We start from the raw sequence: 24921 nt of genomic DNA, 5'->3' as shown, positions 1-24921 counted from the left end.
CCATATGATTACATATCCAAAAGGGCTTATTTGGAGCACCAAGCACTTGGGAGTTGAAACGCCTGCCGCCCTGAAAGACCCACCGTAGTAAGCGTTGGATAAAAGGCCAAGCTGATAGTAAGCGTTGGATAAAAGGCCAAGCACCAGCTCCACCATGATATTGGGTCTACAAACCACTATCTATTCTATCCATTAAGCAAACACCAGATGTGTATCGCCAAGGCCCTTTCCAAGTCCGGGATATCTCTCTTTTTGTATGATAAGGAGAAGTTTTCACACATGTTTCGTTCTCCTCCCTAACCAATGTGGGATCTCACAATCNTAAAAGGCCAAGCTGATAGTAAGCGTTGGATAAAAGGCCAAGCACCAGCTCCACCATGATATTGGGTCTACAAACCACTATCTATTCTATCCATTAAGCAAACACCAGATGTGTATCGCCAAGGCCCTTTCCAAGTCCGGGATATCTCTCTTTTTGTATGATAAGGAGAAGTTTTCACACATGTTTCGTTCTCCTCCCTAACCAATGTGGGATCTCACAATCCATGGTACTTGTTCCTCTCTCCAATCGATATATGATTTCACAGAAGCATTCCTTATAAGTATGTAAAAATTTCTTCCTAGCAAACGTGTTTTAAAATCATGAAGCTGACGGCGATGCATAGCGTGCCAAAGCGAACAATATCGGCTAGTAATGAGCTTGGACTATTACACAAATCCTGCCATCGACTGCCTCATCTACCTCTTATGAGAAGATCGGTTGCCCATGGTTGATTCAATGGAGAGAGAACCAATTTTTGTGATTAACAAACAGCTACTGCAACAAATAGAGGAAGAAACAGTGGGATAATTGTAGGGTCCATAACCCAAATCATTTTTGTATCCATTTTAAGAAACTATGAGTAACACTGAAAGTGGAAAATTTCTGTGAATTGTTTTTTGTTTAATGGAGAGATGTTGGTGAGGAGTGGAAAACAGAAGCAAAACGGAATGGAGAATGGAGTTGTTGGTGAAAAGTGGAAAATCCAAAAGAGTACAGAGATTTGGGACTGTGGGAATCGAAATCGTCGAAAGAAACATAATTTTCAAAAACAGTCGAATACAGGTGGCCATGGCATCCTTCACAAACACACCAGACCAGCACACTCCACCACTGTACTGTTGTAATGGCCATGGCATCCATGTGAATCTGTCAGTTTTGGGGATTGAGGATAAGGGCAGCAGGGAACAGGTAGAGCATGGATGGAGCTCTCAACAGATTGAAATCAACTTAGCCTTTGCCTTATCCTTTTCCTGTTGTGCCTCTACTCATGCACTGTCTTTTCCCTGGCTGCCCTCATATTCCATCCCCTTCTACCTTTGCTTTGCCTTCTCTTTTCCTTTGCCTTTTATTATTTGTTTTAACTTTCATCGAGATTCTTCCTTTTCCCGGATCAGGACGACTTTTTTAATGACACTGTTGTATTCTTGTGTGAGATCTCACATTGATTGGAGAGGGAACAAAGCCTTCATTTTAAGGGTGGGAAAACCTCTCTCTAATGAACGCGTTTTAAAACCGTGAGAGGAAGCCTAAAGAGAATAATATCTACTAGCGGTGAAATTAGGTGGTTACAAATAGTATCAGAATCAGACACCGAGCGGTGTACTAGCGAGGACGGTGGGTCCCCAAGGGAGTGGATGGTAAGATCCCACATCAGTTGGAGAGGGGAACAAAACATTCCTTTTAAAGGTGTGAAGACCTCTCCCTAGTGAATACGTTTTAAAACCTTGAAGGGAAGCTCGGAAGGGAAAGCCCAAAGAAAATAATATCTGCTAGCAGCAAGCTTAGGTTGTTACAAATGATATTAGAGCCAGACACCGGGCGGTGTACCAACGAGGATGCTTGGCCCCCAAGGGAGTGGATTGTGAGATCCCACATCAGTTGGAGAGGGGAATAAAACATTTCTTTTAAGGGTGTGGAAACCTCTCCCTAGTGGACGGGTCTTAAAACCTTGAAGGGAAGCCTGGAAAGGAAAGCTCAATATCCGATAGCGGTGGGGCTTAGATGGTTACATATTGTAAGACTCTGAATTTTGGGAAGTATGATTTATGGAAGGGAAAACCCAAATAAGACAATATCTACTAGCGATGGGCCTGGGATGTTACAATTATGTTGTATCAAACAAAAACGAACTCCTACATACTACTAATCATGGTAACATATATGAAATTTAATCCCTTTAAAGTTGTATTGTAACCACCCACTCTACTCGTATTGTACTTCTATAAGAAACACATTTCTTATGTTACCTGAATCTAATGCGAAGAGGGCAGATCCTATTTGATGCAATGCTCCTCCTCTTCACTACCACTGCCACTACGAAGAAGAGGAAGTGAAGGATGCAATTGCATCCATTTCCTGCTGCAATAACAGAGCGTCCACGAACATATCCAGATTCTGTCCCTGCATCACCTCCTCAATGGCATGCTCTGTAATGCCTACCCGATGGTCTGTTACCCGCCCTTGCGGGAAGTTGTATGTGCGAATGCGTTCCGATCTGTCCCCGCTACCAATCTGCTTTTAATAATCCAAACTCACTTCCTTTAGTATTTTCTTTGAACACACAGTAACCATATACATCATACATCAATCTCTTTCTTATTACCTGTTCCGATCGGAGCTTTGACCGACTGCTCTGAATCCTGCGCCTTTCAATTTCGTATAGCTTTGCACATATAACTTTAAGCGCCTTCGCCTTGTTCTGTTTGAACCAAAGAAAGCACACTCAAACAAGTTAAACCAAACACAAATACCCCATCAAAATCATACGAGCAATAGAAACGAAACTGTTCCTACCATATGTTGGGATCGCTCGTCTTGTATGGACACAGTCAACCCAGTTGGAATGTGAGTCACTCTAACGGCACTATTTGTGGTATTTGCATGCTGACCTCCTGAACCGCCTGATCTGAATGTATCTATTCTCAGGTCCTCGTTCTTCAACTCTACATCTACCTGCACATTCCCTCAACAATATCACAACCAAACTTAGAATCAATCCCTTGCCTAAATTACTATGGATATTAATTTTCTAGGAAGAAAGTGGCTTCAAAGCGTCAAGCGAGAAGGGTTGGAACCTCGTCTGCTTGAGGGAGAATGGCTACAGAAACAGCACTGGTATGAACACGCCCAGACTTCTCTGTCACAGGAACTCGCTGCCCAAGGAAGAGAATGGTTTCAATTATCATTTCACAATGGTAAATAATGCTAAAGGCTATTGATATGCATGTCGAGAAGACCTGTACTCGGTGTATGCCACTCTCAAATTTAAGTTTCCCATACACACCGGCTCCTGATATTGCAGCAACCGCTTCCTACAATGTAGGACGATAAATCCTAAATTTATATTCATGTACTCTAGGTTTATTACCCCATTGTTGAACTAAAAAATTTGATAATGAAATCACCTTATATCCTTTAAGATCTGATTCTGTTATGTCAACCACCTCAAACTTCCAACCCTTTTTCTGTGCGTATCGCTCATACCTATTTTGATCCAAAGTAAATAACTCTTGAGAACTAGAACGTGTGGAATTATTATAATCAGTGATACTAAGCATGCTATGCAACTGTCACTCACATTTTGAATATATCCATGGCAAACAAAGAAGCTTCTTCTCCACCAGTTCCTGGTAAAACTTTCTATTAGTTTTAACTGTCGAGATCGAAAACGGAGAAAAAGAGAACAGAAAAATTCCTATTCACAACAAAAAAAGACTCCCATTAATGGCTACGTTCACTAATATGCACCATTACCTACCTGCTCTCACCTCCAAGATGCAACCCCTCTCATCAGCATCATCTCTTGGAAGTAACGACGTGAGCAATGAGTGCTGTAATCTTTTCTCTTCTTCAACTGCCTGATTTAATTCCTCGGTAGCCATATCAAGCATATCTTTATCCTCTGGGCATTCGTCCATCAGCGTTCTCAAACCATTAATTTCCTACAGCCAAAACAGTCATAAAAATTTTCTGATATCCTTCCTGTAAATAGTACGGCAACCACACACATTTCATTCATTGGGGAAGCAAATGCCTCCAAGTCAGTCCACTTAGAGAATTTCAATAGGCGTCTACAATCTCATTGTAAAACACAAACACCCACACAAGTTTTATTTAGAACACTTTGGAGTTTGGACAACAACCAAGCCAAATGAATATCAAATTAGTAGATGATTGTGAAAGAACAGCATGAACAGAGGTCGTCTTTCCACTGAAAGGAAATAATCCAGTCATCTCTTAACCTTTTCATAGATAACAGATTAAGCAGTTCGTATTGTAAAGAAAGACAATGTGTTGAATGTATTTCATACCTTCTGTCTAGACCTCAACTCATTTATTAGATCCATCGTATCCCTGAGTTTCTTAAGCTCCTTGTTAGCCTTTGCATACTCGGACGGTGGGGCTTCTGGCTATGTTCAAATAACACCATGAGTAAAGAGAATTAAATCATCATTTAAGGTCTGTAATTATAAGAGAAAGGGATACAGGAGAAAAGGAAGAGTAGGAAGGGTGGGAAAGCTAAAATTTTCTTTATTTATTTGATTACTTTTCTTTTAGATAAGAAAATATTTGCTGAACAAAGAGAAACAAAAATACAAGAATTAAGAAGAAAGAAAATTTATACAACGAGATAGCTAAGACAATTATTTTCTGAAGAATCCAGCTGTAAGGTTCTTTCTCGGAAAGAAGCCAATGGTTCCTTTAAATCCAAATTGCCCAAAAGAAAGCTCTAATTATGTTTATCTAAAGGGTTTTCTTCTCCTTTCAGAAGGGGTGTTCTGGGAGAGGAATGAGAGGAAACCCTTGGGATTACGTCGTAAAGCCAGTGACCAACCAAAGGAAGAGAGCATACATTCCAAAGAGCGAGACAGCAAGCCTTGTGACTGAGATTCAGCTTCATTCTTGCATGGAAGCGAGATTGATAAATATGGCATAGGCTGCTGTAAGAGGTCATGGGTATTGCAACATTATGAGCAAGCTTCCAAAGAAAGAATTTTATCTTCTTTGAATAGTTAAGATCCCACATCGGTTGGAGAGGAGAACAAAACATCATTTATATGGGTGTGGAAACCTCTCCCTAGCAGACATGTTTTAAAAACCTTGAGAGGAAGTCCAAAAGGGAAAGCTCAAAGAGGACAATATCTGTTAGCGGTAGGCTTGGACTGTTACAAATGGTATCCAAGCCAAACACTCGACAATGTGCCAGTGAGGAGTCTGAGCCCTGAAGGAAGGTGGACACGAGGCGGTGTGCTAGTAAGAACATTGTGCTAGTAAGGGGGTGGATTGGGGGATCCCACGTCGATTGAAGAATGGAAAGAGTGCCAGTGAGGACATTGGGCGCTGAAGGGGGTGGATTGTGAGATCCCACATTGGATGGGGAGGAGAACGAAACTACCCGAAAGGAAAAGCTCAAAGAGACGATATTTGTTAGCGGTGGGCTTGGGCCGTTACAGAATATGAGTCTATCCAAATTGAATACGATAGTAAAAGGGTCGTTTCTCTTCAGCAATGATGTTTTAGTCGAGGAGGAAAGAATTGGTTGTGAATGTGTCACTGCTTTCTAATCTCCAAACCTATTTATCTTCCAAATGTGTGAGAATTACAGCTTCTAGGCGGGAAGGCTAAGGTAGAATATGGATATTATGAAGTTTCGTAAGATCATATTTTATCTCATTCGATTTGTTGTACAACTTTTAATATGTTAACTTAAACAAAATTTTGAAGCTGTGTGATGTCTGTACAGCAAAGGAGAGAGCATAAAAAAGTGAGAATAAGTGGTACCCGGTTGATTATATTCAGAAGAAAAGAGCTCCTGAGCTCAATGGCCTTCAACCTTTGTTCCATTATCTTGATAAGCTCCATTGATAGCTGCTGCGATTGTACTTCGCCTATTTTAAACAAGTTTGAAGAGATGTTCAGATTATAGGAGGCCAAGCATCGAAAGATGCAAACAAAGATTTCAATCAAAAGGTAATAGCCAATAAATAATACAGAACTCAATTCTACATTTCATAATTCAAATGAACAAGTAATCCACAGCATCCAATGTAAAATGTGGAAGAGACCTAACCCAATAAATCCGTGCCTGAGCCAAAGCCGTGATAACGAAGAAAACAAAGAAAAGGATTGAAAAAAGGGAAGAAAGATAAGAACCTTTGGAATAAAAACGAAAAGGCGAAGTAGAAAGAAGGTCGGACGGTGGCGGAAGCAACGGATTTGTACAGATTTGCGCAGGATTCGTGCGGCAATGTAAGGCAAGTGTTCGGATTTGTTCAAGAAGCCGCACAGTTGGTCGATGGATTCTCATAGTGTTCTTCTAGATCTAATCTGTAGTATGGGGGGGCGTTGCGATGGATGCAGCAGACCAGAAGGTCTGATGTTAGAGCACAGGGCGGAAGGGTAAACTTGAGCAAAGAGATGAACGATGAGGATCTCCGGTCCGGCTGTCTGAAATCGGGCGTGGTTAGACCATTAGGTTTTGGGCCAAACCGAACCGGAGCCTAGTAGTGTGGACCGATAACGGTGGGTGGGAGTGGGACCCTCCCATTCTCCGTTATTCGCCGGAATCTTGCTTGGGTTGTCTCCTGGTACCCGCCGGCCGTTTGGTTTCCGCCGGTCGTTTTTGCCTTAGCATTTGAAAATGAGCAGTAAGCAATGGCGAGAAGAGGCTGTGTTGGTTCGTATCGGTAATTGGCCGAACGTGAGTTAAGTTGATTGTGTTTTATTTGATCTTAGCTTGTTCATTTGGTGTCATGTGACGCCGGAGTTCGTCCCCAAGTATAGGTTTTTTCCTTGGCTACACCCTAGGCTTACTTATTTTACCCAACTTCAAGGTATTTTAACAAAAGCTAGTTCACATTTTTGGTTCTTGGTCGATCTAGACCTCCAGTCCCCGGAGTTCTCTCATGTGTTCCTACCGGTCTCTTTCTTGTACATCATCATCTTTATTCTCGACCTAAATTATAGGCCCTCAAAGTGCGACCTCGGTATTAGTCTCATAAGGTTCATGTCTTCTAAGATTTGACCGACTCTCAATGGTACTACTGAGGACCTTTGCCATTCGTGACCGGTTTACTAAAAGGAAACTAACATGCAAACTTCCTAGTAATCCCCCCATAATACAATCATATAGCATAAGACATTATAGGTCAGTTCTATAGTTATCCGGACCCCTGACAATTGAGTTAGGTTTACAATTAAGGGTTAGTTAGTGAACTCCTAAATACAATCATATAGCATGACAAATTCATAAATAGAGACATAACATACTGACCTAGTCATGAATTTTGAGTTTTGCTCGACTCGGGACTTAATTCATGCATTTCTCGAAAAACATGCATCATAATGTTTAGCATGCTCTTACATACATCATGTTTCCTTCCGAGATGTCACTTGGAATACACAGCACAATCGCTTGGGTTTGGGTCTTCAAAAAAATCTCAAATTTAATCAAATTCCTCAAATATGCCTTAAATTAAGTCGAGAATAAAATTAATAAAAACCGCTCAAAAAACGAACGATAAAAGGCTTACAAACCATAAAAAGAGAAAACGAGCCGTAAGCAAGGGCGAGAAGATGAGTTTGTATCAGTAATTGGGCAATGCGTGAGGTGAGGCCAAGAGGGTGTGTGTAATTTCTATTTTTATATTGCAGATTATGAGACGACAAATGATGGGTGCCAAATGAAGTTACAAGGCACAAGTTGAAAAGAATGTAAATTTGTTATTATAATACAAAGCCAAAATTGGTATGCCGTCGACAGAATCTTGCTCCTCCGATAGCGACGTATATACGAACCGAACATGAGTTAAAGTTGATCGATTCTCATGGTTCAATTCAATGTGTATATGTGCGTGATATACTCGACTCCAGCCAGCCAAGGTGGCTTGTTCTATGCTCATGACATGATACAAAATGGCTAAAGGGTCCGAGTAGTTCATGGATTGAAGAAACTCGAACCACCAATGTTGATAGCAATGAGCACCGAGATACTCGTGATCACAGCGAGCCAAAACAGCGTCGATTCTGCCATTTACACATATTAGAACACTTCACCATCATCCAAACAAAAATATATGCATGATTGATAACTAGACAACAATATTACCAGCTAAACCTCTATCTCCAACGCCAGAAACTGCGGGTTTGTTATCAGTAACCACATCACGAGATCTCGACCTCGTTGTCCCTATGCTAGAAGAAGTGGTGGCGTCATTCTGAAGCTTCGTATTCAATGTGTCCGATGCTACTATACCCTGAAATTCTTCGCTCACAATCAATGCCGCTAGAACGTCCATAAATGATTCCTTATCAGTTTCCTTCGCAGCATCGTTTTCACCCTCGTCGTAAGCACCATTTGGTTCATCAGGTTCATCCGAATCAGATGACTCGTCATCCGAAATATCGGTATCCAAGGCATCTAATGCAGCCTTGTCGTCCTCTTCGTCCTCCACGTATGCTTTGTATGTCAATCTCACTAGTATTTCTCCAGAAGACCTGTTTCTAAAGAGTCCCCAACCTCCCCCCAAAACAACAATTCTGTCCGTTGGTACAGTATCTTGAAGAGAACCAAGATCAACCTGTATGTTTTGTAAGAACAAGTAAGAACATATCGAGGTCGACCTATATGATATCATTACCAGAGAGCTGATGCTGCCTCAGGGCTCAGAAATTGATATCTTTAACAAGATTACCAAAACCACGCAAAATATACATACCATTCTATATGACTTTCATATGATCACCAAGAATGCTGGTTATACAAGATGCTCAAGCTTATGTAGCAGTTCTATTCAAGAGCAGAGTACCAAAATCTATTCAGAACTTCGGGTTGAGAAATGAGCTAATGATTCCCAACCCCAACTTATAGAAGATGCAAATTCAAATTAGAAGAACAGCAAGCCAAGTTTTGGAACTTAAATAAGGCTAAACCACTGTTGAATTGACCAAACTTGTTTTGATCATTAAAAGTAAAAGATTTAAACTTGCCCTTGAACGCAATAAGAACATAGTTCAAAAGTTTTAGTATAACAGCCAAAGTAAAGATGGTCCGTTTTGGCCCGTTACGTATCGTCATCAGCCTCACGATTTTAAAACGCGTCTGTTAGGTAGAGGTCACTGACACACCGCCTGGTGTTTTTGTAACACTCCATTGAAAAAGAATCTCACCATGCTAGCGGTGGGTTTGAGTTGTTACAAATGGTATCAGAACTAGAAACTGAACGGTGCGAGGCACTACTTGGAGTAGAGCTAGACTCTCTCCATAGAAGAGACGTTTTAAAACCGTGAGGCTGACAGCAGTACGTAATAGGCCAAAGCGGACAAAATTTGCTAGCGGTGGACTTGGACTGTTCCAGTTTGCACAGTTAGAAGAGAAAAATAAAGCTACGGACGGACAGTAAATGGTTGATGGATAAAGAAATTTCGCATAGTTTCACAAGTTTTAAACTTGCCCTTGAATGCAATACCAAAGATATTTCAAAATCTAACTATACTAACTGCAATGAAAGATAAGTTACCTCTGCATTACCAATGGTCAAATCTGCAAATCCAAGAGAGTCTTTCACTTGGATATACAATTTCTGTTTCCTAGGATTTGCAACAAGCATATGGAAATCCTGCCAATATTCCCAACGCCAATTAACGCGAGTACATAAATGAACCCGAAAATAACCGAAGATGGAACATATTCTCCGGTAAAACAAAAACCAGAAATGAGCTTCACCTGATTCCAGATTGGCTCACCAGGTGATCCAATTACAGTGGTTTGGCTGTTCTTTTTGCTGCGTATTATTTGATCGCCCAAGCTTAAAATCACGTATGGGTCCGTTTTTCCTGAGAAGAACAAGGATTGATGAATAACATACAGAACCATAATTGTTACTATCTACAGTTAATCAGATGCTAAGTTTCTGACAGCAGAACAGCAGTGTCGCAACAATGTTGATAAGCACTACAAAGCATGGTTTTTTAGAAAGGACAATATAGATAAAATGGCATACCATAAAAGACATAAGAAAGCTTCCGAGCATCTACGAGGGTTACTGAAAGTTCCCCAACAAAACCTTTATTTCCTTCTTGTATGTCTCCCGATTTAACCTCATCCGGGACGGGTCCAACCGCTTTTCCTTTTTGGAAATCTAGAACTATCTTCTTTGGACGTACAAATAGTTTAGGTAAATCCTCAGTGAGAAGTTTTGTCAAAAACCTATGCAGACATAATTCGCATACAAGTCAGAGGACAAACAGATGGAAGAAAAACAAGCCTAAAAACGACTAGAACAATCGGTTAGAATTATCAGCTATATGAGAAAATTATGCCATGAACTACCACCATACAATGATTTCAATCAGAAAACTGGTTCTATAATAGCCCAAGCCCACCGCTAATAGATATTGTCCGCTTTGGCCCGTTACGTATCATAATCAGCCTCACGGTTTTCAAACACGTCCACTAGGGAGAGGTTTCCACATCCATATAAGGAATGTTTTGTTCTCCTCTCCAATCAATGTGGGATCTCACAATCCACCCTCGTTGGGGGCACAACGTCCTCGTTGACACATCCATATCATTTGTAACGGCTCAAGTCCACCGCTAGCAAATATTGTCCCCTTATGCTTTCCCTTCCGGGCTTCCTCTCAAGGTTTTTAAAACGCATCTACTATAGAAAGAGTCTAGCCCTACTCTGACCAGTGCATCGCACCGTCCAGTGACTGACTCTGATACCATTTGTAACGGCCCAACCCCTCCCTAACAGACGCGTTTTAAAAACCTTGAGGGGAAGCCCGAAAGGGAAAGCCCAAATAGGACAGTATCTGCTAGCGGTGGGCTTGGGCCATTATAAGTTCCGATCAAAAGAACTTTTACTTCATGATATAATCCTCAAAACCAAAGGCTTCAATAATAGCAATCTTCTTTACTAGTCGAAGTACTATTGTCAAGGATTCCAGAGTCCCATTAGCATGAACAATTTATGGATTGAACTAGTAAAATATTCAACGGCACAAATGTGATATAGAATATCATTACACAACTTTCTGGCATAGAATCAATCTTTTTTTCCTTCCAAAATTGTGAAGATAAAATTTTATCATAGAGCAGTCGACAACGCTAAGGTGGGAAGGATCGACTCCATTTCTTCCTTGAGAATCAACTTATAAAGCAACTATTCATCAGTTAAGATTAATGAACTTACATGGAGAGAACAGGAATGGCTGATGATGTCCCAAGCGTGCAGCAAAAAGATGAAAAGACAGAGAAATGTGCATCAGCATCCAAATTTTAACACTTAAAGCAAAGAAAACTACCATCAAGAAACGAATGGAACCACCACAAGCATGCATACTAAATCCATAAAGATAAACTAAAGAAGAACATGCTTCCCTCTCAAACCTCACTATGACTTCCTTGCAGTGAAATGTAATCGGTAATCAAAGTCAAGAAACTACTACATACCCATTAAATTGAACAAGCGGAACGGTGACAACTCAAATTTGATCTTTGGTAGTGAAACAAATGCCCATGAAACGGCACCTACCCAAGGTTCAGTTGGAATAAGCCGCAACTTGACCCATAATTCACCATCTATGTCAAAATTTCGGACACCAACTGGAACAGTAATGGGGATGATGCCAAATTTTAGTGAAAGCATTAACAACATACGAGCTCCGCCAGTATAGCGCAGACCAATTTGGTACCTGAAGAACATTGAATGAAGAAAAGCAATTGTATTACGGTTGTTCTAATAAAACTGAAAGGATAGCTCAATTACTTCGGCATGTGGCCTCATGTAATTGCCCAAGCCTACGGATAACAGATATTGTTCTCTTTGGATTTTCCCCTTTGGACTTCCTTTCAAGATTTTTAAAATGCGTCTGTTAGGGAGAGGTTTCCACACGCTTGTAAAGAATGTTTTGTTCTATTCTACAACTTATGTGGGTTTCGTTCTATTCTACAACTTATGTGGGTTTCCACGCCCTTGTAAAGAATGTTTTGTTCTATTCTACAACTTAGGTGGGATCTCACAATCCACCCCCTTTGGGACCCAACGTCCTCGTTGGCACTTGTTCCCCTCTCTAATCGATGTGGGATCTCACAATCCACCTTCCTTCGGGGCCCAGCGTCCTTACTAATACACTGCCCAGTGTCTGGCCCTGATACCATTTGTAATGGCCAAGACCACTTCTAGCGAATATTGTCCTCTTTGGGTTTCCCCTCAAGGTTATTAAAATGTGTCTTCTACGGAGAGGTCTCCACACCCTTATAAAGAATGTTTCATTCCTCTCTTTAACCGATGTGGGATCTCACAATCCACCCCTTTTAGGGCGTGATCCCCTCTCTAATCGATGTGGAATCTCATAATCCACCTCCCTTAGGGGCCCAGCGTCCTCGCTAGAACACCGCCTGGTGTCTAGCTCTAATGCCATTTGTAACGCCCCAAGACCACCGTTAGCCGATATTGTCCTCTTTGGGCTTTCCCATTCGGAGGCTACCTCTCGAGGTTTTTAAAATGCGTCTTTTAGGGAGAGATTTCCACACCCTTGTAAAGAATATTTCGTTCTTCTCTCCAACCTACGTGAGAGATTAGTCATACACCCCACCTAGCCTCCACTTAGAAACTAAATGTAAAAACAATAATGACTGAATAAATTCATGGAACTCTATCGCCAGTAAACATCGCAGGAAGGTGTTCAATCTGCACACCAGAGAGTAAATAAAATTTGAAAGATGGGTTAAAAATAACTTACTGCAAATCATTGGCTCGACGGGATGTTCGCCTCTCAACATTCCTAACAGACAATGGTTCTTCCCCCAAGGAGAACTGCTTGATTTCCACCCTCTCCACATAATCAGGTTTCTTCAAATTATCAATAACAGGTTGCAACAATCCAACAAGCCAATCCTCAAGGCCAGGTCGATAAACTTTCCATAATTTACCCAACACCATATTCACCCACTCCACCGACTCCTTCCTTTGTAAATCCTTCTCCAAAAACGACGAGAAACTAGTAGGCACCTGGGGCCATGTACCACGACGCCCATCTTCATTTCTCGATTTACTTCTCTTTCTAAGTGTCCATAATTTGTCGAAGGCAACTCCAACGAAGAAAAAGAAGACGAACAACGCAACAATGTTTCGATTAATGGGTGGCGAAGGGATAGGGTGTATGACACCGAGTTGGGTCCTTAACTTATCGACAATAGGATCCTCCTGAAAGGCAGTGAAACTTGATCCCACTTGCACAGAAGAGTCCTGGGAGAAATCTTCCCTCTCCAACTCATTAGTAGTACGCTTGACTACAAAAAATTTGGCGCTCCTCCTGGCGAGAGTTGCAAATTGTAGATTGAAGGGGCGAGTAGGGGCATCCGGAGAAAGAGAAGAAGGGAAGAACCGTTTTCGCCGGGGATTTCGGGGAAGGAAAGCGGCGGTGGAAAGGGAGTTGCGAGCTCCGGTAATGAAGTTGTGAGAGGGGGAATGTTGAGGGAAGGAATTCGAGGAATCAAAGGGCGGAGAGGTGGAGTGCGTAATCATTTAGATACAGAGAAGGGAAGATGGAATGGAGAAATCATATGGGAAGAACATGGATTGGGCGGCGGAGATTAAGGGGGAGGTGGCTGTGGAAATGGAGAAGACGGCGGAGTTTGTAGCAGAAGATGGTAGATGGAAAGGGGAAGATATGAGGAAGAGAAATCCAGGATTCCGGGAAGAAGGGAGGAGAGAATTGGGGGAGCGGGAGAATCTTAAAACACAAAGGATTATTGGAAGCCTCACAAAATGGAAGAGTGATAATATTAGCAATGGTTTCTAAATTTTTTGGAAATACCACGTGGACTGGACGGAGCCGACGCGGCATCATTTACGGTCGTGGTCACACCTCTAGTCACAATAATAATATATATATATATATATATATGTAACCTACGTGTCCCATACAACTATGAACTAGACTTTGGTTTGGGCTATGACGGGCCTTCCTCTTAAGACCATAAAAAAATTCTTGTGACCCCATAGGAATACTAAGGAACCATCAATAAGAACATGTGATATATTATCAAAAATAGAGATTTTAGGCACCATAAAAAGGAATGTTGTAACTCGTGGGTGCACCTTCATAGGTATTGGATACCTCCATATATAAAGTAAAAAGAGATATGTATATATATAAATACATTTTTCAAGCTCAGCTCTAATTTGTTCAAGCTCACTGCTAGTAAATAACCTTATTACCTGTTACTAGTAAATATGGTTTACTTTAACCTTACCTGTTACTAATAAATAACCTTATTACCTGTTACTAGTAAATATGGTTTACTTTAACCTTATTACCTGTTACTAATAAATAACCTTATTACCTGTTACGTATTACTATTACTGTTACTATTAGAGACAAGTTTACACACCATTACCAGAAATGTTACTGTTTTATGTATTACTGTTACTATTAGAGACAAGTTTACACACCATTACCAGAAATGTGGTTGGAACACGGACTGGTAGGAATGAATTGTGTTGGGTTTGGGATTCAGATTCAATTAAAGCAGGGAGTGGAGTGTAGTATAGGGACCCGTGAATTAGAAAAGGTGAGAGGGTCTAATCGAATGGTCATATTCAGAACATTACATAACGTGGGGAACTCATCAATGAAAAGAAGAATGGAAGGAATGGACGCCAAATATTCCATGTTCTTCTCATTTATGTTCATATTGAAACCCTGTTTGAATTGAAAAGAAGAATGGAAGGAATGGACGCCAAATATTCCATGTTCTTCTCATTTATGTTCATATTGAAACCCTGTTTGAATTTAGAACAGCACAGAAACGTGTTCAAATTGGTGCCGCTTTCTATTTGATCTCACTGGGTGTGGTGTATACAAAAATGTTGAATGAAGACAAACTGGGTCAAGAAAAAGGGAGCAGGATCCAAAACAAGCAGCTGAGTACGGAGTCGCAACACCACCAGACGACTAGTTGGAGGATTGAAGAACAGATTGAACACCAAGGATGAATAGTCATCATAACATTAAACAACACCTTTCCCAAGTCTGAAAACGTTACATGTTTAAAATGAAGAAACCCAAATCATCGAGACAAAAAAAAATCAGTCGCACGCAACACCTACTTGACTCGTCCATAAAACTTAGCCTTCTCCTGTGTTGTCTGAAACCGTCCATGGCCAAACTTGGAGGAAGTGTCGATGAATTTCAGTTTGATTTCCTCCATAGCAACCCTAGAAGTCTGCTTAATCAGTGACTGCCTCAATGTGACCACACGCTTTTTTGGACCCACACAACAGCCCTTGATCATCAAGTAATCCTCTTTGACCACACCATAGTGAGGAAATCCACCAATTGGAGTTATATCCTTCTCAGTCCTAATAAGAATAAATATCCACAAACATCAGTAGCAGTAATTCAAGAAAAGATAAGTAAAAGCCAAAAAGGGAAGGCACATGTTGACTAACCTATCGAACTCGGTCATAGCAGAATGGGAGTCTTGGCCAGTCTTCCCAACCTTATAAACCTTCTTATTCATCTCTGTGCGATGATGGTAACCATTCTGCCCAGCTCGAGCAACAGTGAATGACACTCTGGCTGGATGCCAAGCACCAATACAGGCTACCTTGCGAAGGCCACGATGGGTCTTGCGGGGGAGACGAGTGACACCCCAACGGGTAACCACACCTTCATAACCTTTTCCTTTAGTTACCCCAATAATATCAATCATCTCATCCTTTTGGAAGATTGCATCAACAGGGATCTGCTTCTCAAATAAACTATATGCATAATCAACCTTCTTAGAAACATCTCCACCATTCACCTGAATTTCCATCAAGTGAGCTTTCTTTTGCTTTAGTCCTTGCATCTTCCTTATCTGAAACAAAGTCGATCTTCTTAAAGTGGGTACTTAAACATAGTACTACATATCAAATATTAACAATATTTTGCAACGGTTCAAATTTTCAGGTCGATCAACATTAAACGGAAGGGGAGAAAAGTACAATATTCAAGTCGTTCATCATGTAATATTTGGGAAGAGCAAAATACCTGGGAATGGGCCAGAACACGAATCACAGTGCCATATTTCTTCAATTTCTCCAACTGTGCCAGAATATCCTTTTTTCCATCTTCAGTCTCAAACTTCTTTGAGTACTTAGAGAAAGCTTTCTTCTTAGACTTACACCAGTTCTTGTAAAATCTCCTCTTTACCTCCTCGCTCAAATGCTGGGCCCATACAGTTTTCAATGAACGCAAGCCTCGTGGCGTTTTGACATAGCCAACAACACCAACAACAACCATAGGGGGAGTTTCTATAATTGTTACAGCTTCACATGTTTCTTTCTTGTGCAACTCTGAGAGGATCATAAGACAAATCAATAATCCAACAGATTTTAGAAATAGAAACAAAATAAAACAGGATTGTCTACCATAAGTTTTCACATCACATTGCAAAAGGGAAATTTAATCTAAATAGAAGGCCTAACACAAGATTGACCAACACAATATAAGCTACGCAATGGTGACGTAGAGAAACAGCCATAACTAGGAACCTGTTGGATATATTGCTATATACTCCTATATCATTTTCATAATCTAGATATAAATATCTTACAACCAGACTCACTTGATCCAGGCTTTTCAACTTCTCTGACAATATGAGTCATTCCAGCCTTGTATCCAAGGAAAGCAGTTAATCTACAAGGCTTCGAAGGATCATCTCTGGGAAATGCCTTCACTGCAAAGTACAAGTCACCATCAGATAACAACATTGAGCTAAAGAATATCAAATGAATATCAAATGAATTTAGTACACGCAATGCGTGCTGTAATGCTTTACAGTATATCATCACATGAATTTTTTTTTATAAAAAAAAAGTAAACATGCATTTAAAATCGAAACATGGAAAGCTTATGCAAGGATTCAATGAAAGAACAAAGCATCCAGCAATATGCCTGAGCTACATCTGATCAGAGTGAGAAGCACTAATTAAAGAAGAAAATACTCAGCTGACTACAATATAAAAAGGACAGACAACTGAATGAAGCACTAGGAACGATCAAACCAGTGTAAATTAAAAGACAGACAACTGACTTGTTACATGCCGAATAAAAAACAATGTGAATGATCTATACAAATACAATAATCTAAAACTATAAGTCATAAAATAAGATCTAGCACAGAACCAATACCTTTCCCTCTATGGCGAGAAGCTCTCTTTCTGGGAAGAAATCCCAAAGAGCCATGTCTTGGGTGCTCAAACTTGCGGTGAGACATATTGCGTTCCTATTGCAATTAATTGGAAACTACCAAATTTCAATGATGTTTAATAGATCCATTAACGTCATCCCAAAAAGACCAAACGTTCCAGGGGTTCTTCTTTCAAAGGGTAATTAAGCATAACATTTCAAATAAAAAACATATAAACTAGATGGTACAAAATAATAGATAACGATAGGCCAAAACAGAACATTCGTAAAAATTAAGGAAAACCATAAACAGAAGAAAAAACAGATAGTTTTGCGTCGACCAACTTACGTTAATTAGAGTGCAACAAAAAATCTCAAAATACGGATAACAAGTACCAGGATGCAAAATCTTAAAATCTCAAAATAAGGATGCAAGAAAAACAGGTTCCAGGTTCATGTTTTCCTAGTTTCAGGTTCCATCATCCTGCAGACATCAAAATGAACCCCAACCAGTGGCCTATGGCACTAGATAATGCCAAAACTCAGGCTCATCCGTGTTTCAACCCAAAAACCAATAAATTGGCTTTGGAGAAAGAGCCTGTTCTAGACTCCAGCCCTGATTATTCATAGTTTTTTATGGGGAAGCCATTTCGACTGTCATTAGGAATATTGGAATTTAACCGGAAAAACATGAATGGAACAACAGTCGGGGATAAAAAAAACAAAATTCCAGAAATACAAGGCCTGTGTTTAGATTTTCAATCCTCCAGATGCATTTGTTGCAATAAAAATATCCTCCAGATAACATACTTTCTTCAGCGTCGTAGTAACAATAAATCAAAAACATAATCTACAATGGTAAAGTTACAGATCGATTCACCAGAGCCCATTTCACGTCAAATCCAAAGAGACAAAACAAATTAAAGTATACTGCAAAGGGAAATAAGAGATCCTGCAAGTAGAGGTTAGAGATGGAATGAACAAACTATAGTCTTAGTAAATCGAGTAATATAACCGTGAATTCAATGGCGACCATACTTATCGAAACTGTTATACCTGACACTGGGAATAGAGAGGTGAAGAACAGGGCTGTGCCTTCGTAACTCGAGTTAAGGTTTCTACTTCCAATTTAGGGGACCTATATAATGGATGCCGCCGCTACAATTTGGCTGCTACGCTGTGCGGCGCATGAATTAAGTGATACAAGGGAAGAAATTAGGGTTCTCTCGCAACATAATTGGGCTAGGGCTACTTTTAAATCGTATTGGGCTTATAAAATATGAGCCCATTTGAAGCCCAAGCCCATGTGTTTATAACTGAGAAGCACGTGAGCATTGAGACGACATGTCGAACTGTCATTCGACATGTGGAAAATTAAAACGGCGAATACGACCTAGCGAAGCAAACCTCCATCGTCTACCTTGGGAACTTGTTCAACTCATGGCGGAGTTCAACCTTTAAACTTCCGCGAGAACACTTGCTACATTGTTTAAGCTTTGGAATCAGTGTTCGATTCTCATAATCTTGGCGGGAGCGGCGGAAATCAATGACGGAGAACCAGAAGCATAGGCTAGAGTTCAGTTCCGATTCATCACCTCAAAGGCCATTGAAAATTGGAAAGACTACGAACGAAGATCTCCCTGGCGATAAGGAGGAAGCAGAATCCATGAACCGTAACCCTGGAATCCAACGCTACCTTGTCGCAGTCGAATATATAGGAACTCGTTTCTCTGGTTCTCAGCAGCAGCCCAACTGTCGTACGGTGGTCGGCGTGCTTGAGGTACACCGCCTTTGCCATCTTTCATTACTCTGTGTATCGTTCTTAACCGATGAAACTCTTTGAAATGGAACATAATTTCTTTGTATCATTAAGAAACGGGTTGAACAATGAGTCTCTTGCATTACTCTATAAATGATTACTTTTACTTCTCAGGAAGCGTTCCGGAAGTTTATCGGTCAATCAGTTTCAGTGTTTTGTTCTAGCAGAACTGTAAGTTTTTCTTATTCTGGATATTTGTTCCTTTTTGTTATATGAAAATCAGTTTTATTGCTGCTATTAGAATGTTCAGTGTACTTGTAGGGTAGCTTCCACGACTTTTATCTTGCTGAATCTTCAGTCCTCTGGTAGTTCTTCTCCCACTAGCTTTGATGTGTGCAGAGAAGGATATGGAACTGAATTGGTAGTTTAACTGTAGGGTTTATGTTCTTTTGAGATGCATGAACTTGCCTCTATTGTTCTAAGTCGGATTTTAAAACAAAACCATTGGAACTGTGAGATCCCATATCAGTTAGAGAGGAGAACGAAGTATTCATTATAAGGGTGTAGAAACCTCTCCTTGATAGATGCGTGTTTAAAATCGTGAGACTGATGGAGATAGATAACGGGCCAAAGCGGACAATATCTGTTAGCGGTGGGCTTGGGCTATTACAAATGATATCAGAGCCAGACATCGAGCGGTGTGCTAGCGAGGGCATTGGTCCCTAAGGGGGGTGGATTGTGAGATCCCACATCGGTTGAAGAGGAGAATGAAGCATTCCTTAGAAGGGTGTAGAAACCTCTCCCTGACAGATGCGTTTTAAAATAGTGAGGCTGACGACGATACATAATGGGCCAAAGCGGACAATATCTGTTAGTGGTGGGCATGGGTTGTTACAAATGGTATCAGAGCCAGACACTGAGTGGTGTGCCAGCGAGGGTGCTGGCCCCCAAGGGGGTGGCTTGTGAGATCCTACATCGGTTGGAGAGGGGAACGAAGCTTTCCTTATAAGGGTGTGAAAACCTCTCCCTAACAGACACGTTTTAAAGCCGTAAGGCTGATGGCGATACATAACGGGCCAAAGCGGACAGTATTTGTTAGAGCCAGACACCGAGCGGCGTGCCAGCAAGGATGCTGGCCCCCAAGGGGGGTGGATTGTGAGATCCCACATTGGTTGGAGAAGGGAACGAAGCTTTCCTTATAAGGGAGTGAAAACCTCTCCCTAACAGACACGTTTTAAAACTGTAAGGCTGACGGCGATACATAACGGGCCAAAGCAGACAGTATTTGTTAGAGCCAGACACCGAGCGGTGTGCCAGCAAGGACGCTAGCCCCCAAGGGGGTGGATTTTGAGATCCCACATCGTTTGGAGAGGGGAACGAAGCATTCCTCATAAGGGTGTGGAAACCTCTCCTAATAGACGCATTTTAAAATTGTGAGACTAATGGCATACGTAATGGGCCATTGCAGATAATACCTGTTGTTAGTGGTGGGCTTGGGCTGTTATAGTTGTTTTTCTGACTTGTTATAGTTGTTTTTCTGACTTGTTTGTTGCAGACTAGAGTGCATCTTGCTCCATATTCACCTGTTTTGAGGTGTGCTCGGTAGAAAGGGATCTGTTATTGAGCCGCTCTATTGACTTGATTGATTGCTTTGATAATCGTATTCCCATGCGTCATATTACATTTCTTGCTACCATAAGTAGATTAAGTTATCCCATTCACGTTGTGACTTTCCTTCTTTTTTCAATGAAGGATGCTGGAGTACATGCCTTATCAAATGTTTGTCATGTTGATGTTGAGCGCATAAGCAAAAGAAAGCCCGGAGAAGTGGTTTGTCCCTTTGTATAGAATATAAGCATCTCTCTCCCCTTTTCATATGTACACATAATATATGCTAACTAGATGAGTAATTTCCCCTGAAAACTTTTGTTCACTCGTGGACTTTGTTGTTGAGATAAAACTTTCTTATCCTTGAAAACATGAGTTTGAAGAAATGGTGCTCGACTTTGCTACAGAGATGCTAACTTCTTTTGCCTAACTATGATGCAGTTACCACCTCATGAACCGGGTGTCGTTCGCAGGGCCGTGAATCATTTCTTACAGGTTCGGTTCTCTGCTAGCCAATCCCTTTTTTGAGCTACTTTTGCTTCTCTCGATTTTCGTTGTTTTGATCTTGTGCTTCATTTTTAACTCAACGATGCTAAGTTATAGTCGTGTTAAAATTTCCATTTTCAAATTATAAACTTTATCTTCCCTTTTAAATTTGCAAGCATGTTAGAATCTTCCCTTTTACCAGTACTATTGACTATTGTTCATAGGCGGTAGATAAGCGAGTGTAATGGCCCAAGCCCACCGCTAGCAGATATTGTCCTCTTTGGAATTTCCGTTTCGTGCTTCCCCCCAAAGTTTTAAAATGCGTCTGCTAGGGAGAGGTTTTCACACCAAGGATGTTTTGTTCCCCTTTGTTCCCCTATCCAACTTATGTGGGATCTCACAATTCACCCCCTTCGGGGCCCAGCATTCTTGCTGGCACACCGCATGGTGTCCAACCCCCCTTCAGGGCTCAGCCTCTTCATTGGCACATTGCTCATTGTCTGGCTCTGATACCATTTGTAACGGCCTAAGCCCACCGCTAACAGATATTGTCCTCTTTGGGCTTTTCCTTCCACACTTCCCCTCGAGGTTTTATAACGTGTCTGCTAAGGAGAGGTTTCCACACCCTTATAAAGAATGTTTCTGTAACAACCCGACTTATCTTATAAATAGCGGTTAGGGCCGTTACAAAAGATAATTTTATTTATTTAAAAATTAATGAAAACTATGCAAAGGGTTTGGCTTGCTAAGGGTTACCGCAAGTCTGGGTCGTTTTAAATTAATGAAACCTTGTGCAAATGCGTTTTAAAGCCTAGAGGAGAAGGCCGAAAGGAACACAGCCCAAAGAGGACAATATCTGCTAGCGGTAAGCCTGGGTCGTTACAGTTTCATTCCTCCTCCAACCGATGTGGGATCTCACAGCGAGCACCTAAGAAAAATCTTCCTTTTTCCAGCTTCAGCCTTTGCTTTTTATTGTATGAGACAAAGAAAATGATGAAAGGTATCTGTGTCTGTTTTGATTCCAGAAAAATGACGGTGATGTTACGGTAGTTGATGTTCGAAGTGTTCCTAATGATTATCATGCTAGATATAAAGCTCAAGAGCGTACGTGAGTATCGTCCATCCATGCTTTAGTAGTTGATACCATCATTGCCTATTAGACAGTAGAATTAATTGTCCATACGTACATAACACAATTTTTTGCATCTCATGAAACATTTTCAGATACTTTTATCGGTTAGTTTCTGGGCCAGAAACTTTGTCAAGCTTTGACAAGGATCGAGTATGGCACGTGCCCGAGATACTGAATATTGGAGCCATGCAGGTATGAACAATTAACAGTGCAATGCTGGAGATCATGTCGATTTGAAATTACATTCAGGAACTGATACAACATTATTGGAATGTATGAATTCAGGAGGCATGTAAAGTGCTTGTTGGGCATCATGACTTTAGCTCCTTCAGGGCAGCTGGTTGTCAGGTCACTTAATACTAAAACTATTTATGTTCCCAGCTTATTATACATTTTGTTTGTAACAATGCCAGGGCGTGGTCGGGGGATGAAACTGTGTACGGTGTAATGTAAATTAGTTTCGATGTGCAGTGCAGGCAAACTCCCCAATGAGAACTCTTGATGAACTAGACGTTTGTGAGGTGGTTTCGACGCCTTATTTTCCATCGTCAATGGAGCGAAAGCAAAGGCAGGGCAAAGAAGAATGCGAGAATGAAGTGCTACATTCTGAAAGTTACGAGGTTGGATTTGGGATCAGGAGAAGGCATCGTTGTTTCGTTGTGACAGCACGAGCACGCTCGTTTCTCTATCATCAGGTAATAAACATAACCAACCCTAAGAGACTTTCTTTTCTAGTAATGGAGAAAAGGGTTTTACGAGATTGATTGATTGATTGATTAGTTATTCTGGACTCGAATATTTCTTAGGTAAGACTGATGGTTGGCGTTCTTAAAGCGGTCGGAACCGGAGATCTAACCGTAGGAGATGGTAGGTGGTTGGACTGCAACATATACAATAGAACATGGCCGTTTGAAGGTAGCTAGCTAACAGTAATATGGTCTTCTGTGTTATTTGCTGCAGTAGAAAGAATCTTGGAAGCGAAGAATGTGAGTTCAGCAAGTCCGATGGCTCCTGCTTGTGGACTCTACCTAGGACATGTCAAATATGATCTACCGCCGCCACCGACAGCGCCCACTGAATGAAACCGGAGGTTCCTTTCTTTTCATTTCCAATGTTATTTATTTGTATTGATTGCCAATGCAACTCTCCTTATTGTTGACATTCGAAAATCTATAGTTGAGCTGAACCCAATCCCAATCCCCATCCCATTCTGAACGGATTTCTTCTCCTTTTTATGAATGGGATTTTTAATGCTCAACTTGTAACGGCCCAGATCCACCGCTAGTAGATATTGTCCTTTTTGGACTTTTCCTTTCAGGCTTCCCCTCAAGGCTTGAAAACGCGCCTACCAGGGGAAGGTTTCTACACCCTTATAAATGGTGTTTTGTTCTTCTCCCCAACCAATGTGGGACATTACAATCCACCCCCCTTCGAGGCCCAGCGTCCTCGCTGGCACTCTTTCCTTTCTCCAATCGATGTGGGATCACCACCAAATCCACCCCCTTCGGGGCCCAACGTCCTTACTGGCACACCGCCTCGTGTCTACCCCCTTCGGGGAACAGCGAGAAGGCTGACACATCGTCCGGTGTCTGGCTCTGATACTGTTTGTAACGGTCTAGATCCACCGCTAGCAGATATTGTTCTCTTTAGGCTTTCCCTTTCGGGCTTCCCTTCAAGGCTTTAAAACGCGTCTATCTACTGCCAACCAACGTGGGACATCACTCCCATGCCTTTAGTTTCTTCCTCTGTTTTTCTTCTACCTCCTGCCATCAAACATAGCAACAGTCAGTCTGTAAGCTTCAGTCAGCTAATTGCTCCATTGTTGATTTCGACGGTCTATTGTGATCCTCCCTCGACCTCGACCTTTCCTTCTCCATCTTCACCTCGTCTCCTGTTTCGTCCTCAACGTCTAGGCCATTGTCTAGTGAATCATCATCATCATTTGATGATGAATCCACGCTGCCAGGACTTCCTGAACAAAAAACAGATGGAACCTTATTCATGTTACTATAATAAAGCAAAACAAAGGGGCGTAAAATAACCATAAAGGAATGAATAAGCAATAAATGTCAATTAATATTTCTGGCAGCTCAAGCATCATTAATCTCAATGCCACAATTTTAGCCTAACACTGCATAACTATATTGATGCGATACTTGAATATGACCGTACGCTATTATTATAATCAATCGTTTGTGAGAAAGACGACTTGTCTCTATATTAGGCCAAGTCATTCAGCTCAATCTTGACTCTATTTGGAGTCAATCTCTCTCAATGTAACGTTGCATCTAACATTATTTTAGTCCCCAATCAACATGGTCCATATGTCTTGATGTCATCCCAAGGTATGGGGTGTCGTTGGCCATCGCATCTCACTTGGTCATATGCAATCGAGAATGGGCTCACGTGTCGTTCATAACATCGAGACATCTCAAACATTCATCCATTCTGGTTCTATTGAGGCCTTGGCCATTCATGCCCATGTCATGTCATTTTTGGACTCTGTACGAATGTATAATCTAACCTCCGACATATGGGTAAGTGTGCAATATCGGCACACCCGTGTCACCTGGTATTGTCCTTGAAAACCCTATTTTAAAGAAAGTTGCTCAAGACACTAGTTTCGGAAATGTTCGCTCTCGCTGTGACACGCGCATGTGCCACAAGGTATCTCACTTAGGTCACTGGTCCCAAAGGTGGTGGAGAGTT

The 24921-nt window shown here is 41.2% G+C and overlaps 5 protein-coding genes across 6 annotated transcripts in view; 1 reads left to right on the top strand and 4 right to left on the bottom strand.

The window, feature by feature from the left end:
• The window catches only part of LOC111794908 (acyl transferase 4), a 1721-nt gene extending 1639 nt beyond the window's left edge, over window positions 1–82 (bottom strand). Inside the window, exon 1 of the mRNA XM_023677467.1 lies at window positions 1–82. This exon is cut by the window's left edge and continues 1639 nt beyond it. The gene's annotated coding sequence lies outside the window, so the exon portion shown is untranslated.
• Window positions 83–2085: 2003 nt separating this feature from the next.
• On the bottom strand, window positions 2086–6725 carry LOC111790812 (peptide chain release factor 1). The gene is made up of 11 exons (XM_023671919.1): window positions 6197–6725; window positions 5825–5931; window positions 4354–4452; window positions 3801–3984; window positions 3621–3669; window positions 3448–3526; window positions 3280–3354; window positions 3118–3195; window positions 2837–2995; window positions 2646–2741; window positions 2086–2554 (listed from the first exon to the last, which is right to left on the bottom strand). Exons 1-11 carry the CDS (start codon window positions 6348–6350, stop codon window positions 2357–2359), a joined length of 1278 nt encoding a protein of 425 aa, XP_023527687.1. The 5' UTR covers window positions 6351–6725; the 3' UTR covers window positions 2086–2356.
• Window positions 6726–7667: 942 nt separating this feature from the next.
• Window positions 7668–13813, bottom strand: LOC111781572 (tricalbin-3-like). The gene is made up of 8 exons (XM_023662245.1): window positions 12791–13813; window positions 11499–11740; window positions 11239–11257; window positions 10045–10250; window positions 9768–9877; window positions 9562–9660; window positions 8151–8622; window positions 7668–8068 (listed from the first exon to the last, which is right to left on the bottom strand). The coding sequence occupies exons 1-8, from the start codon at window positions 13573–13575 to the stop codon at window positions 7980–7982; spliced, it is 2022 nt and encodes a 673-aa protein (XP_023518013.1). The 5' UTR covers window positions 13576–13813; the 3' UTR covers window positions 7668–7979.
• Window positions 13814–14786: 973 nt separating this feature from the next.
• Window positions 14787–18413, bottom strand: LOC111806289 (60S ribosomal protein L3-2). Of its 2 annotated transcripts, none has more exons than XM_023691593.1 (6): window positions 18284–18413; window positions 17231–17324; window positions 16665–16775; window positions 16088–16392; window positions 15505–15914; window positions 14787–15414 (listed from the first exon to the last, which is right to left on the bottom strand). In XM_023691593.1, the coding sequence occupies exons 2-6, from the start codon at window positions 17313–17315 to the stop codon at window positions 15159–15161; spliced, it is 1167 nt and encodes a 388-aa protein (XP_023547361.1). In that variant the 5' UTR covers window positions 17316–17324; window positions 18284–18413; the 3' UTR covers window positions 14787–15158. The 2 variants fall into 2 exon arrangements, with proteins under 2 accessions (XP_023547361.1, XP_023547362.1); XM_023691594.1 differs by having other exon boundaries at window positions 17231–17344; window positions 18284–18407.
• Window positions 18414–18624: 211 nt separating this feature from the next.
• On the top strand, window positions 18625–23424 carry LOC111788293 (tRNA pseudouridine synthase A). The gene is made up of 10 exons (XM_023668621.1): window positions 18625–19007; window positions 19161–19217; window positions 20739–20816; window positions 21036–21089; window positions 22106–22188; window positions 22305–22404; window positions 22498–22560; window positions 22689–22907; window positions 23019–23079; window positions 23173–23424. Exons 1-10 carry the CDS (start codon window positions 18774–18776, stop codon window positions 23292–23294), a joined length of 1071 nt encoding a protein of 356 aa, XP_023524389.1. The 5' UTR covers window positions 18625–18773; the 3' UTR covers window positions 23295–23424.
• Window positions 23425–24921: the final 1497 nt, after the last annotated feature.

This window comes from Cucurbita pepo, chromosome LG01 (assembly GCF_002806865.2).
Source record: "Cucurbita pepo subsp. pepo cultivar mu-cu-16 chromosome LG01, ASM280686v2, whole genome shotgun sequence".
Lineage (NCBI taxonomy): Eukaryota > Viridiplantae > Streptophyta > Magnoliopsida > Cucurbitales > Cucurbitaceae > Cucurbita > Cucurbita pepo.
The sequence above is the reverse complement of the archived record's forward strand: the minus strand, read 5'-3'. Positions and strand labels throughout refer to the sequence as shown.

What these genes read in the sequence shown, in the direction of transcription:
- LOC111790812 (XM_023671919.1), bottom strand. Translation starts at nt 6,350, where the DNA reads ATGAGAATCCATCGACCAACTGTGCGGCTTCTTGAACAAATCCGAACA. An exon ending in TTTTCGTTTTTATTCCAAAG is followed by an intron (nt 5,932 to 6,196) that starts GTTCTTATCTTT and finishes TGTTTAAAATAG; the next exon opens with GCGAAGTACAATCGCAGCAG. An exon ending in GTGGCATACACCGAGTACAG is followed by an intron (nt 3,196 to 3,279) that starts GTCTTCTCGACA and finishes TTCCTTGGGCAG; the next exon opens with CGAGTTCCTGTGACAGAGAA.
- LOC111806289 (XM_023691593.1), bottom strand. Translation starts at nt 17,315, where the DNA reads ATGTCTCACCGCAAGTTTGAGCACCCAAGACATGGCTCTTTGGGATTT. An exon ending in TTCTCGCCATAGAGGGAAAG is followed by an intron (nt 16,776 to 17,230) that starts GTATTGGTTCTG and finishes TGTACTTTGCAG; the next exon opens with TGAAGGCATTTCCCAGAGAT. An exon ending in GTGTTCTGGCCCATTCCCAG is followed by an intron (nt 15,915 to 16,087) that starts GTATTTTGCTCT and finishes ACTTTGTTTCAG; the next exon opens with ATAAGGAAGATGCAAGGACT.
- LOC111788293 (XM_023668621.1), top strand. Translation starts at nt 18,774, where the DNA reads ATGACGGAGAACCAGAAGCATAGGCTAGAGTTCAGTTCCGATTCATCA. An exon ending in CGGTGGTCGGCGTGCTTGAG is followed by an intron (nt 19,008 to 19,160) that starts GTACACCGCCTT and finishes TTTACTTCTCAG; the next exon opens with GAAGCGTTCCGGAAGTTTAT. An exon ending in AAAGAAAGCCCGGAGAAGTG is followed by an intron (nt 20,817 to 21,035) that starts GTTTGTCCCTTT and finishes ACTATGATGCAG; the next exon opens with TTACCACCTCATGAACCGGG.
- LOC111781572 (XM_023662245.1), bottom strand. Translation starts at nt 13,575, where the DNA reads ATGATTACGCACTCCACCTCTCCGCCCTTTGATTCCTCGAATTCCTTC. An exon ending in GCTTTCTTATGTCTTTTATG is followed by an intron (nt 9,878 to 10,044) that starts GTATGCCATTTT and finishes TGTTCTTCTCAG; the next exon opens with GAAAAACGGACCCATACGTG. An exon ending in GTGAGCCAATCTGGAATCAG is followed by an intron (nt 9,661 to 9,767) that starts GTGAAGCTCATT and finishes GAATATTGGCAG; the next exon opens with GATTTCCATATGCTTGTTGC.